Here is a 17,881-nt window from a genome sequence, read left to right as displayed (position 1 = left end):
TTAACACACTACTTCTCCGCTGCGAAGCGGGTATTTTGCTAGTTATACTATAAATGCCTTCAAGAGGGAATGCTGGTAAGTACAACTGTTACCACAGAGCAATGAAACAATTACAGTATAGTCTACTACATACAGTAAAACCTCGATTATTTTATTCAACACTTGATTAATCATCAGTCTCCATTAACCTTCAGGGCCAAAAAAAAGAAGATTGTACATGCCAGCACCTACCTATTATTATACTACTTTTGCCGTGCACTACACTGTGAGCTTTGCACATTGGAGCAACTTTCCCTTGTGTCAGTTACATACCTTGAGTTTTAATAGTGTTTCGTAACTTTTGTCTTTTGTTATAATTAATCTACTATACATTGTTATGGCCGATAAACATATGTGTGTGTTGTTGGAATTGTCACAAAATTTAAATTATTAAACATTTACAAAATGGCAAAAGTGTTTCAAGTTTTACTTCAACAGAGAACAATATAAAGCATGATGCTGACAAAATTGAAAAATGTGTTGAAAATAGAAACCACTGACAGTAATGTTATTCTGCATTAATGTTAATGTTCTTCTGTATTGTAATTTTCTTTTTAAATTCTGTTATATTATTATTTTGTTAATATATTGTGACATGCAGGCAGCTTGCGATGTGCTGTACTGGAGCATAGAGGGTGGACTGAATGAATGCTGTAAGTGATGGTACTGGGTGAAGGGCTTCTGTTTTGTAACGGGTGGACACACCTCTTAGGAGATGAGTGACATGAGAACTTAGGAGAAAAAGGAAGGTGCGGTGTAAGGAAGTTTTGAGTAGGGAATCAGGAGACAATAAGTAGGAGTGTTTGTGATATAAAGAAAAAAAGAATGCAAGTGGCAGGAGATAAAGTGATTGGTTGATTATTATTTTGGAGGTGTTCTCCACAACCCAGATAACAGTGTATAAGACAGGGCACCGTTTCTTATGGAACAAAGACTCCAAGAAACAAAACATGGAAAAAATGGAAAACTCCAGTACCTATAAGTTGTATTTGGTCATTATGTTAGTCGTTACAGTATTATATGTTAATATAGTTTTGTTTTATAAATAAATTTGACTATTAACTAAACTAATCCACTGTATATATCATTTTTAAAGTAGCTGTTCTTTTAAACCATCTTTTCTCTTATCCATCACAGTCCCGACCCCTGACAGATAATCGAGGTTTTACTGTACTTCAGTTACAGTATATACATAGAGTACATTTCATTTGTATGATGTTTGACTACAATGAAAAATGTTTGATTTCTGTACAGCACGGCATAGAAATAAGGTCTTATGCTGATGGGAGAAGGGCAAAATTTTCAGCTGAACAGAAGGCTGCCTTAGTAAATATGATTCTAGACAAAAAAGCCTTCTCCCTAAAAGACATAAAAGAGAAAAATATTCAAGACAATGATGTCTCTGAAAATATCAACACTGTATGTTTAGCTTCTCTCACCTACTTTGGAAGAGGAATTTGTTGAGACTGGAGCAGGTATTTAAGGGTCCATTGTAACAGAACAGTGAAGAGTGAAAGAGCTACGTTGTCAGTATGTTCAGGTATGCCATCATTTCACGAAGTCATGCTATATAGTAACAGACTCAGTGTATTTACTGTATTAATTTTGTCTGTATCATACTATAAAATGGTGAAAACATAAGCAGTAAAATGACAGGTTTAAATTTTAAGTTGACATTAGCAAAAACTGAAAAAAGGGAAAATTCAAAATATTACAAATGTGCCTTCTTCAGGGAACAACTAATAGGTTAAAACCTACAGATGTTCTGCATCAATTAAAGTAAATCAGGCCTTGCAAGTTGACGCAAACAATTTGCACAGTTGTCACAAGTCTGCTGATTACTTAAGAAACCTCTGTCTTAAAGCAGAATGGGAACAGACTGTGTTACCACACTCTCTGAAGTACTACTTGCACAATATTCCACTGTTGAAAGTTGTAAATTCCAGTGATAATGGCAAGGAAAAGGCAATTAACAAATTAAATGAGACAGTGCATTATTGCTTTTAGAAGTGTAGGCCTTTCATTTAGAGAAATTACAATAAAAATCAAAGCATCAGCATCAGCGAGTATGGTGCTCTACACTATCCAAAGGCAACTGGAAACTGGTAGAAACATTTTTCTGCAAAAAGTGGCCAAATGAATAAAACTGAACAGAACAGATACGTTTCATCTTGTAGCTCAGATTATATCAGCATGCATACTGGTGCTCTGTTTCTGTTTGCCCTTCCATGTTTGCAGTTAGATGTACTACACACACCCTATTATTTTATTCTGTAATCCAGTTCCAGTCATGATGTGATGTGTACATCCTACCTCATTCAGCACAAAACACAGTCACTGTAGCAATGGGCATTTCTTTGTTTCTGAAACCAGATCAGTTACAGTTTGACTGTATTTAATGTTATTCCAACTTTAAGAACACTTAACCATTTTGTGTACATAAGAATATGTTTGAGTTCTTGCATACTCTTGGGTAGCGTATTTTCTGTGGAGAAACAACTACAGTATTTGTATCCCATTATAATTTTTACGACATCATTTTGTAAAGTTAATTTAATAATTTGGGCAAACTTTGAATATATCTGTACTACAATATAACATGGAAGTAAGATGATTCTACAGTAAGGTAAAAAAAATATTTTATTAATTATCTAAACACGACTCTTGAGAATTACAAGCTAATACATTTAATGCACAGTAGGTCACAAAATTGTGCTTAAAATGATAAGCTTATATTTCAGTCATCAACATTTGTTTTCATTTCTTAATAACTGATTTCATATATTATGAAGCAATTGTGGAATCATACTAAAGTTAAAAGTTTAATTTATTCTGAAATGTCCTTATTTGCATCACATTTAACACACTCACAATCAAGTTATATTAACAAAATGAATGTTTAATAATAGCTATATTTCTTTCAATAACAAATGAATAGCACATTCTTCACAGTATAGTTTTGTAGATTGTCATATGATTCAAAATATATACACAATTTTTTAAATCATTAATAACACTTGGTTTAATATCTTAGTTATTTATCATTTAAAGTCTATCTTTTTAATCTTTAGCTTCATGTAATTACCGATGAAAATTAAGATATAGTCCTATTTGGATTCTGAATAGCTATGCTTCAACTTGAACTTCTTTTTATCCCAGAACTAACCATTAAGTTTGCATAGCTAATGGATGGTACGTGACAATTTACATACAATATATTTAGTGGTGCTGGTCAGAAACATGCTGCAAATCAACAATAATATACAGAGTCCTAATGAGGCTTGTAGATTATCCTTTGTATTTTTGGGCATCTTTGGCGTTCTGAGTAAATTGTCACTGGTCATGCAATTTTTTCCCATAAAACACTGGCAGGTAAAAATTAATCGGAACCACTGTATATCTTCTTTGGTCAATTGTCCTGTTACTTTCAGCGTCCCATTGACCATTCTTGTAATTTGAAAGTTGCGTGAATTTAAGTGCAGGTAAGTATTGGAGTCCATGTTCCTTCGAACACATCTGCCTTCCCCTCCACAAAGACTTTCACTGCAAAGCCGACTTGCTGTGGTCACATTTAACACATAGGGGTTTAAAACAACTTGAATGTAAGTCCTCAGAGATGAGCAGATATCCTTAAAAAAAGTCAAAACCACAGTTCTTAAAAAGATACAAAACAGTAAGTATGCCTTACATGATATAATCATACTTTCTTGACCTTCCAACCTAAACCATCACATTTATAATTTTTGTTTATATAAATATTACAAAAATGATAATGAAAGTGATGATTCAAACTATTAAATTGCATACAATTTTAAAAACATATCTTACTTTAGTTATTTCAAATGTCTGAAAACTGTGCTTGACAGTCAGGTTCTGCTTGTAGATGGTGTATTTAATTTATTTCATTTTGAATGATTGCCTTTCCTTATTCTTATATGTAGTTGTATACAGCATCTCTCATTGTTAAATGCTTTATCCAGGTGCTGTAATCCAGTGTATTTTTTTATATTTGTTTACTACAGTTAGGTGTGGTGACACAATGAAATATCATTTTTATTTTATTCATATACAGAAGTGATACTTAGCTGTATGTAATACTGTAGATGGCTGTAACAACACATAAAAAGTAACTTGGGGAAACCCGAATCGGGTTTTTATATTTCTGACAAACAAGTCTATAACTCTAAGTACTGGCTAAACCTTCCTGTTGTTAAGGCCAAAAGAAATGCCTGTTAAACTAAACAATCCTCCGTAACAAACATTGTGACTTCTGAATCTCACACTTCTTCACTCCCCATTTCCTTTAGATGAAAGATTCTTACTTTTTCGTACTGACTCCCACCTATTGCCAGCTTGGATCTGACTCTGCTCACCTCCCTTCGTCTTTATGAAGGTTCCCTAAAGAGTGTTCGCCTCACTTGCATGTTTCACCACTATAAATCTTGTACCTGAACCCGCAGCCCACTCTTAGCAGCCACCAACAAAAAACAACTCTTATTTAAATCTGCGTGAGGACATGAGGTTTGTAAATTACTAGAGCATAAACAATGGATTCATTACATTTTTGTTGTTTGAACAGATTCTTTATTTTGTTTTTTGAGTTGTGCATTTGACCTTGATTAAGAATGATCTTTTTCTGTTTTATCTGTTCTGGTCATTTGTCAACAGTTTGATATATTTTAATTTATTCCTAGGATATAGCACTGTTTTTTTAATTTGTTTCTTCAAGGAAAGCATGTCTAGAATTGCTTTTCCCTTAGTTCTGTAAGAGGCATAAAATGCAAGTACTTTGTATGAATAATCAATGCTAATGAGGAACAAACCTGTTCTTGTTCCTCACGAAAATGTTACATTCTGTGGTTCATGTTAATTATTGCTTTACTAAAGGAAGAAAAATTTGGTTAAGCATGCTTACTAAATAAGATTATTTTTTGTGATTTTCCACTTCCTCAATTCGTGCTCCCTCCTTAATCGGGTTGTAATTACAAGTAAATCGATCTTCTGCCAAATATTCTCTCCACCTACAGTACTCACACCTTAAATGAGATTGCTTCTTGACCTTAATAGAAAATACCATGAATAAACATTTGAATTTTATACCACTCGAGCTTAAATGAGCTTGATTCCTACATTTACAATAATGAGATATTTTAATTACTGATGCAAATACATCACAATAAATCATAAGCCTTCCTGAATATTGTGAGATCTTACCTTACTCAATGTCAGATTCAGATCACCCCATTCTACAATCCCTGCTGCTCCCAAAGCTGCTGATTCTCCAATTGTACTTACTAAATCAGCCTAAAAGTAAATAATGTTACATTTTAAATTAAATTAAATGGATAACAATGCAGCAATTGTGTTTAGTGTTCTTTTCAGTATATAAATTTAGTAAATCTGTCCACTATATTCAAAACAAGTTATCATTGATTCAAAGGGTATGTAACATTTGTAATTGCAGCCAAAAAAGTTAATCTTCTAAGCCTAGTTTTCCAATAATCAAGTGGCCTATATTCAGAAGATTATCAGAAAGTAATCACAAACTGGTGGCCAACTTGTCACAGTGCACACTCAGCCATATTCCCAAAAATAAAACACCCCACTCTGCATAACTTTAAAGAAACCATCTAACCCTGCATGATTTTGAATAAGGGAGAAACACAGAGTATTTAGGGAGAATTCACATGAACACTGGGAGAGCAGATTGTAACTGGATTGAGACCTGCACTCAAGTGTCTTTGAGGAAACATCACTATACTTTTGTCTCTGTAAGAACTGGTGAACTGAAATCAGAATTTTTTTTACTGTATAATATTTTTATACAATATTTTATACTCCATTTTTCTTTACAAATTCAAATAACTTGAGTATACAATCAGTATGCAATTCTGACTTCCGTTTCCTAATACCCAATATATGGAATATGCATGTTATTTCCCCTTGGGATTAATAAAGTATCTATCTATCTATCTATCTATCTATCTATCTATCTATCTATCTATCTATCTATCTATCTATCTATCTATCTATCTATCTATCTTTATTTAGTGCCTTCTACTATCTATCTATCTATCTATCTATCTATCTATCTATCTATCTATCTATCTATCTATCTATCTATCTATCTATCTATCTATCTATCTATCTATCTATCTATCTCACTATTGCCATTATTTTTCCCATGAGCTACAATTTATCTTCACAATTGAAAGTTGCTCGGGTTAGGTTGACTGGAGTGTTTACATTGGCCCAATGTGACTGAGTACAATTATTTGCAAAAGTATGCACTGTTGTCAGCACTGTTGTCAACTGGCAACCCATCCTTTTCATTTGATGACTCAATAACTTTCACAGCTATAACCAAGTTAATATAGTAAGCATACCTCAGTTAGATACGTTGAAATGCTATCCGTGTATACAAGACGTGTATATACATATACAGGGAGGGAGTAATTTGTCCGGTTGGGAAACAATGAAATGCGCATTGCTTCCAGGACACGGTTACGCACAAACAAGGTAGCACTATAGGAATTTTTCAGTATTTTTTCCAGATATATGGATGGGAATAAAGCTGAACTTTCTTGCCAGAGCCACTGAAGGTCATTGTTTCTTTTTAATTCAATATCAGGACATTTTCCAGAATAATTATCTGGGTTTTGATTGTAGTCGTAGTTATAGCATTCTGGGTATAGATAGTAACCCCATAATCGATTAGCTCTTAAGGACTTCCCCAGCATTAATGACGTCTTCATGTAATTCTTTGCTGCAGTTTCGAAGTGCTTTCTTGCAATTTCTTGAGCAGCTGAGTCTGAAGTGAGGGTTAAGTCTACCTGAAAGGCAAAACTTACTGAAAGATTTCTGTATATGTTTTTGATACCCCAGTTCCTTATCCACTGTGGGCTCCAATCTTCCATATCAATTACAGCCAAGCCAGCATTTTCAGAAGGAATGTAGAAAGTGATATCTTCTGCAGCTTTTTTGTGGTGGTCCTTCAAATTGCCAAGTTGTGGTAACCCACCATTGTAAAATTTCCCTGTAAGGCGATCAATAAAAGGAAATGACCCAAATCTGTCTATGTAAAATATTGAAACTGGCTGGTTGGTTGAGGTTTTCAAAGTACTGCTTACATAATGGAAATAATTCAGGTCTAAATCAATGTCATATTTTTTCAAGCACAGTTCAGTGGGAGCATTCCACATAAAGGCAAATGGCACATTATTCATTAAAGGTGGCACAATCTGAAGGTCCGCTTCCGTAATGGGGAGAAATATCATAATGATGGATAATAGGTTTGCCATAAGACAACTGTGGCTAGCAACAGGCCTTATTGGGATTGATGAATATCATAGCTGTCAAAGTCTCTGAAATCCTGATGTGTAGACATCATTACCTTAAAGAGATAAAAACAAACATTTAAAGATTCATGCATTCCTATTTAAACTCACATAATTCAATTGTAGGTCATGGAGATCCAGAATCTGTAAAGTGAGCAACAATCACTGGACGGGATGGGGGCAGTCAGATCAGGGTTACAGTTATGTACAATTTTACACTTACTTATATGCTGGCCAGTTTGGAGTCATCAGTTAATGAATATAACATGAATATCTTTGGTATGTGTGAAAAAAATCAGAATTCCCATAAGAAAAAAACACTCAAAGACTGTCTGGGACAGATTTGGAAAACCACACCCTACAGCTGTGAGGCAGCAGTGCTGCCCCTATTTCAACATCCAAACTTACTTTTATCGCGTTTTAAATGATCATAAGCTATTTCAGGGTCACAAGGAGCAAGAATTATACAGTATAATGACGATAACTGTCATATATTTAGTTGATTCAGGTAGTGTGGTGTAGTTGCTACAGCTTTAGACCGCAAACCCCAAGGTTGTGGGTTCAAATCCCACTATTGACACTGTGTGACCCTGAACAAGATACTTAACCTGTCTGTGCTCCAATTGGAAACCAAAAGAAACACAACCAATTGTATTATATATGTTGGAAGTCACCTTGGATGAAGGCACCAGCCAAATTAGTAAATGTAAATTTCATCCATGGTAATTAGAATCAGGTCAGAATACACAACTATTAACAGAGTTCGTATTTTATTTATTTTTTATAAAATAGGCAAATAGGCAGGTTACAGGACTTTCTGAAGAGCAGGCAATAACTGAACCAGCAGCTTTGGTGTATAAATTGAATCCCTTAACTACTACATCATATAAATAACTACGGACCCAAGCTATTTGTAAAAAGGCTCAGAGACTGCCACATTTTATATATATATTACACATTTACTCTTTTAAAAAGACCTTAACAAAGGGTTCGTTTAATGATAATACACTTATAAAGCATCAGTAAAGTGGTCATTCATCTTTGCAATATGGCCTACTAAAATAACTTTGTTTTGGGATGGTTCAAATGGCTTAAGTGAGAAATATGTCTCTTGGTATTGTGAATACCAAGACCTGTGAATCCTTGAAACCTTATTTTTCTGAACTTCCATAGTCAAGCTGAGGCTAACAGGAGGCTGGAGTTCACATAAGCCACATCAAATGTGCAAGGCAGCAACCAGACATGGATGAGGCACAAGTCTTCCCGAGAGCCAAATCCGACACAAACCCACTCAGTCATGTCTGAACAATTTAAGGTAGGCATTTAACATATAAATCTTTAGAATGCAGGAGAGAACACTAAAAACAGGGAAATACATAAAAGGTATCAGACAGCCTCACCAACATTCCTTTCATTATGTTATTAATTGATCTCTAAAAAATATGTTCAAAAATATACAACAGCAAGATTCATATACAGTATATAAAAATGGAAATCTTACACCCAATACTTCTGTGATAAGCACAAGCTGCTTGATTTAAGTGAGTCGGTAAATGCTTGGTGATTATTATTGGTGTGTTAAGTTTGTATTCACTATACAATTTAATATACAACCAAGAACGATTTTTTGATTTGTGCTTGTATTTTTTAACCTCAAAGGCTTACTTTGAATTGTTAGTCCATTCTTTTTCTGCCTATGTAGAACAGATGGAGTAAAGATCAGATGCTCAGCAATGAAGAGGTGGATTAATGGATACAAACCTTTGATTTTAATGAGTAGTACAAATTGTTAGATTGCTACTATTGTATATTTTTCTTTTATGTCCTCAATTCCCTATCCAACCCATAAACATAAAATAATGTACTGCATTTTAAAGACAAATATTAACAAACTCAGAACAATAACTGTGAACTGCACTGACCACTTGTTGAATAACAAAATGAATGGAGGGCTGAAATATACAGAGTCATAGCTGTTTCAATACATCCATCAATTAATCTTTATTTAATATAGCACCTTTCACAGCACTTTACATAGTAAACAAGTATACAATTCAAAGCAACAAAATAAAATACAGAGTTCAAAATTCTATTGATGGAAGTTTCAAAATTGACAGATTGTTACAGTGTGTGCGCTCACCTTTCTTGGTTCTATTTAAGTGTGAGGAACTGGAGTTAGTCCTTTTCAGGGCCATAATTTTTGTTAGTTTGTCTATGAAATGGAGAATGGTGGTGATTGTTCTCCATTTACTCTTTTCATGTGGATGAGTATTAAAACAAGAAACAAGATCTGGTGTATTAGATTCTGCTTCATAAGTTGCATTTTTTAGTGACAGAACTTTACTTTCTTTACTGTTAAACACACTTTCACATGTCAAAGTACTAAATGTTTATTAGTTCAGTCTTACAAAAATTTTGATACCTTTGAATTGTTTAATTACTACATATTAAATTAGGATGAAAGAAATATTAATTTATTCTATTTTTTCCACATTTTCGCGGCCATTCTTTAAAAAACACTGGTAAATAATGTAACACATTTAAGATAAATTATAAAATTTAAAAACAAAAACATGCAAAATATGCATTTGTTTGAATAAATTTTAATGTTATTGTTTGTCAAATATATTGTGAGCATGCAAGGTGTTAGTGGTGCTAAATAAATGCAAAGTTGATAAAAAGGAAAAAAAATATATACTAAATCCAAAAGCGCAAAATTGCCAAATTAACACTTGAAAATATAAATATAAAAACAATGCTCTTATATGTAGACTTTTAATAGCTAATTTGACACTATAAGGATTATTTTAACACTGGAGATTTACATTTATATTTATTTGCTCAGCAGATGCTTTCATCCAAAGTAACTTACAAAAGAGATTAACATAATCAAGATCTTATACAGCAATTTTAGAGAAAAAAAAACCTAAACTCAACAAGTATTAGAAAAAAATATGCATTTTCTGACATTTTGGAATGAAATCCAATTTTACAATTAATCAACACAGAATTGAACAGATGCCAATAGCAACTTACATGACCTGAAGACTGCTTTCTCTGAATTTCAGCTCACGTTTCCTGTGATATTTTAAACTGGGAAATAAAGGTATGGAGCAAAAAATATGTTGATTCTTTATTGGATCAAAACCACTCTGTTACTTGTCATTAAGCACAAGAGATGCATGCTAATCCTCCATGGTGATTACCAAAGTGAAGAATATGCTGGACCTTACCTCTGGCCATTAATTTATAGTCCCATGGTGTAAAGGACCGTACTGAAACCAGTGAAGCATGAAGTGGGCAGCAAACAGCAGTGCAAAGTGATTTACCTGGTAAAGTTACACTTCACTGCACGCAGCAGGAGGTGAGGAGTCTGACAGGGATGTGCCACACAAACGCATATGCACACAATGAAAGTCATTTTAACAGGTCTTATCAGTAAACATCCACTGAAACTGTTCAGGGGATGAATGCATTTAATGGAAACAATGTCAAGTATGTTTAAACAAGCAGCCCCAGCTCAGGGGCTTTGATGTAAAATGAGCCCAAAGATTTGATAAGCTTGGAATCAGCAGCTGATTAGCATCTACTAGTTATCTGATTAAACCCTTTTATACAAACATTTTACCCCACTAACCACCATACCTTCCAAGATTGGCTAATTACTTTCTGTTCTTAACTAATAATCGCCTAACTTCTCGATGCAAATGAAAAAATACTCAGCACAATGCCAAATTATAGTTTATAATATTGTAATACTGTGGTGGGCTGGCGCCCTGCCCGGGGTTTGTTTCCTGCCTTGCGCCCTGTGTTGGCTGGGATTGGCTCCAGCAGACCCCTGTGACCCTGTAGTTGGGTTATAGCGGGTTGGATAATGGATAGATGGATGTTGTAATAAATAAACTCCTTCATAAACTGTAATATTACCCCAAATAATTAGTAAAGGCAAGAGAGTGATCTACCATACATTTTGTACATGTGTTTGTGGTGATTCGTTCTTGGATATGTAAAGTTGATTTGATAGTGTGCCGTGGAATAACAGGTAAAAAACATTAAAAAAAAATACAAATGCAGCTTAGAAGGTGAGACAAGCATATTTCTCCAAGAACTGTAAGCCATTAAAAGTACATTTTCAACTTTAACAAGAATCTCTGTCTAATGGACTAGAAGCAAAGCTTTCTAATAGTTGTGTACCTAAATAATACTTTATGTTAAAATGAAACTAAAATGGAAGCTATGTCTGCATATTAATTGAAAGGCCCACGTAAATAATGTGCTTGTTATCATAACAAGGTTCTGAAAATAAGTTGATTTTGTCAGGAAGGATGAAAGAAAACATGTGAGTGTGCAATTCAACAGAAAGGAAAATTAATAATAGAACACTTTATCATCATTATTTTTTTTTTTTTTGCATTTTCACATGTAAAGTAAGTACAATTATTTCAAGATCACTTTTTATGTCCACTAGATAACCTCCATTTCCTGTTAACAGTTCTGTGTATCAACCATATTTGGATATCTCTACTTTATTAATTAAAATAGTTTATGGTTTATCCATCCATCCATTTTCTAAACCTGCTCCATCCTGTGCAGGGTCATTGGGAAGGTGGAATTGTTCAAGTATAGGGCACAAGACAGGAAGATTTTGCTAAGTTTTTTACTGCAGTTACTTATGGTAACATTGCATTATATACTTTTATGTGCAGCACCTTTCTAGTTGTGTATTGGTGCACTCCATGTAATCATCAATCACAACAGACAGTATCTGGATAATCAAATGTGCTGTGTTAACATGCACCCCAGGAAGCTCACTCTCTGACAAAGGTTGCTTTAAGTAAAACACAGCCCTCAGGCAGAGAACTAGCACCTCTGTCTAATAAAGAACAGAAGGTATATATTTTGCAAAACAGTGACACAGATTTAAAAAATTGCTGACTGGTTTTATTGTGAAATTTGATATCTTATAGCTAAAATGTCTACAGTGGTAATGAATTGATGTTTTATTCCATACAGAACCTATTTTTATTATTCATTTTGAATATATTTTTTTTTTGTCATAACAATCTCAATTTTTAATTCTTTTGTTTATCTGCTTGCTGACATTTTCTTTATAATTTCTTGCTGTGGCCACAGCTAATTTGTTCATCTTTTTTGCTTCCAAAATTGATCTGTTGCAATCACATGACTAGAGGAAGTTGAGTCATGTGATGTCATCATACCATCAGTTTAAAATCATGGTGATTCCCTCTCCTCCATGTCCCAGCTTATGGACCGTAGCTCAGTTATTCATTTTGGGAGTTGGGATTCTTAGTTGTTTTTGACTACAATTTTTGGTTTGCATATTCTGCTTGTTTATGTTGATTTCTGATTTTCAGATTTGCCCTCTGTTAACTCTGACTTCCTGGTTGTGCTGCTTTTGTGGTCTGCCATTTCTCGCTGATAATACTCTGGCTTATGTGTTCTGAGTGATTGTTTAGGGCCTCTTTTTTTAGGATTGTGGCAATGTCATATGGCAGCATTAATGTGTTTCAGTACATTACCACAGAATAAATTTGTTGTATATTATACATTTTTTTTCAAAGTCATTTCATTCAGATTAGGGTTGTGCATATATATGTGAAATAAAGCATGTGTTCATAAGGAAATGTAATAGAATATATAATTTGCAATGTTTTGAATCAGTTAAATGGAGATTTGTCTTTTCATATATATTTTTTGATGTACTTTGTTAATCCCAGAGGAGAAAATTGTCTTTTTGCACGACCTTTTTGTTGGGGGCAGGATCAGAGTGCAGGGTTAGCCATTGTACAGCTCCTCTGAAGCAGTTTTTCAGGTTAAGGGCAATGCTCAAAGGCCTAATAAAGTAGGATGCCTTCTGGCAGTAACAGAAACCAACAACCTTCCAGGCCCGAGAGCCACCACTCTGCTCTTTTATAAATATTTATTTAGTCATGCATTTATAAATATTTATATAGTCGGATGTGTTTTGTTGTTGGTTCAAGTAAGAAAACAGGAAGGTTTTTGACGTGGCACTGCCACTAACAGTTTTTGTTCCCTTTAAAGTGGAAGAGAATCCTCTAGAAGATTTCTGATGTCACTTCAGATCTGGACATCATTAGCTATGCCCCTTCCAGTTCTTCTGTTATAAAACTGGTCTCCTGACAGGAATTAGCCATTCACTTTTTTAGCTCCTGAAAAGGATGAACTGCAACCCTCTCCCAGAAACTGACAGCTGCAGAAGCCAACCTCATGTTGGGTTTGACAATTATCCTTTATTGTCTAACTTTCTTTTTTTTTAACCAGGGCAATAAACAAGGTGTTTCTTCTGTGTCTCATCTTGGTTTATTGACAATATATATAGTATACGTATACACATAATACATTGACTACTAGTTTAATACAACTGTAGAACTTGCTTGACCAATCCACCCAAGGCAGCCCACAAGTTACTATTACAATGTTTTCTTCTCAGACAACTTTTACCTATGAAGTAAAATAAACCAACCAGCAACATACCCTTTGTTTCATGAGATTCTTACTGGCCACAACTGACACTAGTCCTTGGGAGATATGTAAGTAAGTAAGATTTCAAAGTAAGTCATTCTGTAGGTTTAGATTAAAGAAAAATAAACAATGTTTCATGAGGTGTGAACATGAACTAGACCTGACAGGCAAATGGCAAGCCATATTTAGAAAAAGTGTGTAAATATGAATTCTTCTCTATTACCTTGTCTCTTACACTTAGAAAAAAGATGACGGGAAAGTTCAATGAGGTATGGTCATCTGATTTTAGTAAACAGGCAAATTAAGTGAAAGCACAGACGATCAAACCTCATAATGTTTAGGGTGATCTAGATTCCCCTCCTTCAGTTTGCCAAAGGTCTAATAAAAGTGAGCTTTACTAATACTAATAACTAGTCTGTAATGTGATTGTGCTGTATCTAACAGTTTCTGACATTCTATTCTATTTTGTGCCTAAATGATAACATAGCCTCTGAATAGGACTTTTAAAAGGAAGGGATGGAGAGAGGCGAGAAAGAACAATATGGCTATGATAAAGATAAATTGGGCAAGAAGGCAGGAATTTAGTCATTTTCTGAAATAATTAAAGAAAAGTGTTTTATAAGTGAAGGCAAATAGAACATGATTTTAGAAACAAAATGCATCAAATAAATTTGCAATTCAGTAGTATATATTACTAAACATGTCACCATTGTGCAGCATTTTGGTAAAATAGGATAATGTTAAAGGTTGGTCAGGAAGGCAAATATTTTTTCTTCACCACAGTCAGGAAGTTGTGTACCCAGAAGAAGAACCAAAGCCCTAACTAACCTCAATCCGCTTTTTGCAATAAAGTACCTTGTATGTCACCCAGTGACCATCAATCAGTTGTCTGATGGCCTCATGGACATATCTCTTGGAGAATCTTGTGATGATCTACCATTAAGCAGTTTTTTTTTCAACCTGAAACTCTAACTCACCTTTGTTCAACCACTCTGTTTTTTCATTTGTAATAAGGATGAATAAAGTCACAAAAAAGGCTTGAAGATAGCCACTGGGTATACTTGAAAACACTTGCAGAAAAATAATCTTCACAGACTGGAGTCCAAAACAGAACTGACTAACAGGTTGAAAAGCTGTTCTATAAATATGTCTGAACAGAGGAAGAGTTACACTCAGGGAGACCGGAACAGGAACTGATGTGGCAGATAGAGTGGTTCTGGGTACTGGATATGATGCAGAGTGCAGAAGTGACGTCAACAGGGACTGGACTGATGGTGATGTCATTGGGAGGCGGGTTCTTTGGCTGGTCTGCAGAGGGAAAAAAGGAGATGGGATCAGGTGACAACTGAAAAATAGTATTATTTGAGCCTGTAAACCATTTTCTATGGGTACGCTTCGCACATGTGTGACACATTAGATTAGATTAGATTAGATAGAATTTCCCCTTGGGATTACTAAAGTATCTATCTATCTATCTATCTATCTATCTATCTATCTATCTATCTATCTATCTATCTATCTATCTATCTATCTGAAAATTAATACAGCAAAGCAAATGTTCAGAATATTTATTTTAGTTAATGGTGGTACTCTTTGTGACTATTGTTTAGTATAAAATAATCTATGAAGTTCTTTTATATGTTAAAGTGAATTGATACTCATTTTAACTTCTTGGTGGTTGTGTATGCAAAATGAATAATGAGACAGATAGATAGATATTGTCTGAGAACAGTGATGGGGTTCACTTTTTCTCATACCTGTAGAGTAGTGCCCCAGCTGGGAACAGGTACCACCATCTTTAAAAAAAAAATTATCATTAATTTTAATTAAAGGCAAACAGCAATCCATATAATCAAATCAACATTAACAAACCAAAATTTAACCCCTGCTCAAAAGAAAGAGAGGAGAGCTAGCCAACAAAGAAAATCTTTGAAGCAGCAAGGAAGGAAGAATATCCTTTACTCAGATATAGAAGCATAATCTGAAATGTTATTGATTAGATCATGCCATATTTTTAAAAGGTTTTGAACATATCCTCTGAGTGAGAATGATTTTTTCCAATTTCAGATAGTACATAATATCAGTTACCCACTGACTTAAAGGTGGTGGGTTGGGATTCTTACCTTTGAGCAAGATAAGTCTATGTAGTAGTTAGTAGTTAGGTAAAAGCAATTATGATTTGTTTGTCCTTCTACCCTTTAAGCCCCACAAAACAGCTTAAAAAACACAAACCTTAACTACTACTGGCATATATATATATATATAGTATGTATATCCATCCATTTTCTAACCCGCTGAATCCGAACACAGGGTCATGGGGGTCTGCTGGAGCCAATCCCAGCCAACACATACAGCACAAGGCAGGAACCAATCCTGGGCAGGGTGCCAACCCACCGCAGGACACACACAAACACACCAAGCACACACTAGGGCCAATTTAGAATCGCCAATCCACCTAACCTGCAAGTCTTTGGACTGTGGGAGGAAACCGGAGCGCCGGAGGAAACCCATGCAGACACGGGGAGAACATGCAAACTCCACGCAGGGAGGACCCGGGAAGCGAATATATATATATATATATATATATATATATATATATATATATATATATATATATATATATATATATATATATATTGTGTGGCCGATGGCCGAGACACCTGTATAATGGAAGGGCCGAGGGGTAGAGTGTGCTCAGGTCTTTATCTCCTTCAGAACACTAGATGACAGCCCCCCTGGGTTGCAGCAATGTCTCTGTTTCCCACAGGACACCAGGGAAGTTGGAGTTTGGTGCATCCCTGTTGAGTTCCTTGGGCGCCACCAGGGGGTGTTGCAGGAACAGCGGAGCCCTTTGATGCAGAACTTCTACCACACCCAGAAATGCTGCCAGAAGAAGATCACCAGACACCTGGAGCACTTCTGGGTGCCTTAAAAAAGAACCCAGCTGCCACTGAAGGAGGTGGACAAAGCTTGCCAGAGGAGGAGAGGAGAATGAGAGAGAGAAAGAGACAGAAGAGAAAGAAAGAGGAGAAAAGAAAAGAAAGGACTGGGTAATTATTGTGCTTGTGCACTGTACTGTGCTGCTGTAGGGAGCAAGAAAAGACGCGCTTCCCCACATATAATAAATGTGTGCTGTGTAGCAATACTTGTGTCTGCATCTATCTGTGTCGGGTTTGGGTGGCTGGAGTGCCCTCTGCATGCCACAACTATAAAAGGACAGGTCAGAAACATATGCAAGGATTGGGATACCAGCCTGGCAATCACCTTTTAATAAGCAAAATTAAAGCAGGCTTAAACAGAAAAAAGACAACTGTAAGTACCTTTTCTCAGTCCTTCTCCTTCAGACGAGTTCTTTTGAATGAACATCTGCTTCCTGCAAGCAGGTTGAATTCATAATGAATCCCCCAGAAGGGGAAGGGCTTCAGTTCCAGGGTGGAGACGTTATTATGGATCCTTGGGCATTTGCCCTTTAAGGCTACAGACACAAGAAAAAGGTGATTGGCAACAGCACCCCCTATTGTCCTGGGGTGGAACAGTTTACCTCTACAGAGCCTTGAAGGTATCTCCTAACAGTACACGTGAAACAATATGTATGCACATCTGCACTGGAACAGTTGCCTCCATAAGGTTATGACCTAGCCTTTCCATTGAACAGTTTTGATCATTTCTGGATAAATGAGAGTTAAAAGTGAAAAAAACTTTTATTACCTCTAAATGTACATTGTGGTTCCTTCTTTAATATGAGACGTCAATTGAGCAAAGACATTTTTTAAAACATTAAATTTTGCTTGGCACAAATAAATGTAACAGATTAACTTGAAAGCATTAGGTTCTAGATTGGTCTGTGTAACACACAGTTTTGCAGCACCCAGTCTCCCCCCGTTTCTGTTTCTGTACTTATGGGACTTGAAAGCTGTGAACCTTCTAAAGGATCTACAGCAATCTGGACTGCCACATTCAAAATCAGTATTAGAAATATGACGATGGATTTTCATGTGCTG

General features: G+C 35.2%; 1 protein-coding gene across 1 annotated transcript; it reads right to left on the bottom strand.

Annotated features, from left to right (window-relative positions):
• Nucleotides 1-1,313: 1,313 nt before the first annotated feature.
• Nucleotides 1,314-7,316, bottom strand: LOC120534558 (hyaluronidase PH-20-like). The gene is made up of 4 exons (XM_039762152.1): nucleotides 6,426-7,316; nucleotides 5,254-5,343; nucleotides 3,430-3,668; nucleotides 1,314-1,398 (listed from the first exon to the last, which is right to left on the bottom strand). The coding sequence occupies exons 1-4, from the start codon at nucleotides 7,314-7,316 to the stop codon at nucleotides 1,314-1,316; spliced, it is 1,305 nt and encodes a 434-aa protein (XP_039618086.1).
• Nucleotides 7,317-17,881: the final 10,565 nt, after the last annotated feature.

Source organism: Polypterus senegalus, chromosome 8, assembly GCF_016835505.1.
Source record: "Polypterus senegalus isolate Bchr_013 chromosome 8, ASM1683550v1, whole genome shotgun sequence".
Taxonomy (NCBI): Eukaryota; Metazoa; Chordata; class Cladistia; order Polypteriformes; family Polypteridae; genus Polypterus; species Polypterus senegalus.
This window is presented reverse-complemented; position numbering and strand designations above follow the sequence as displayed.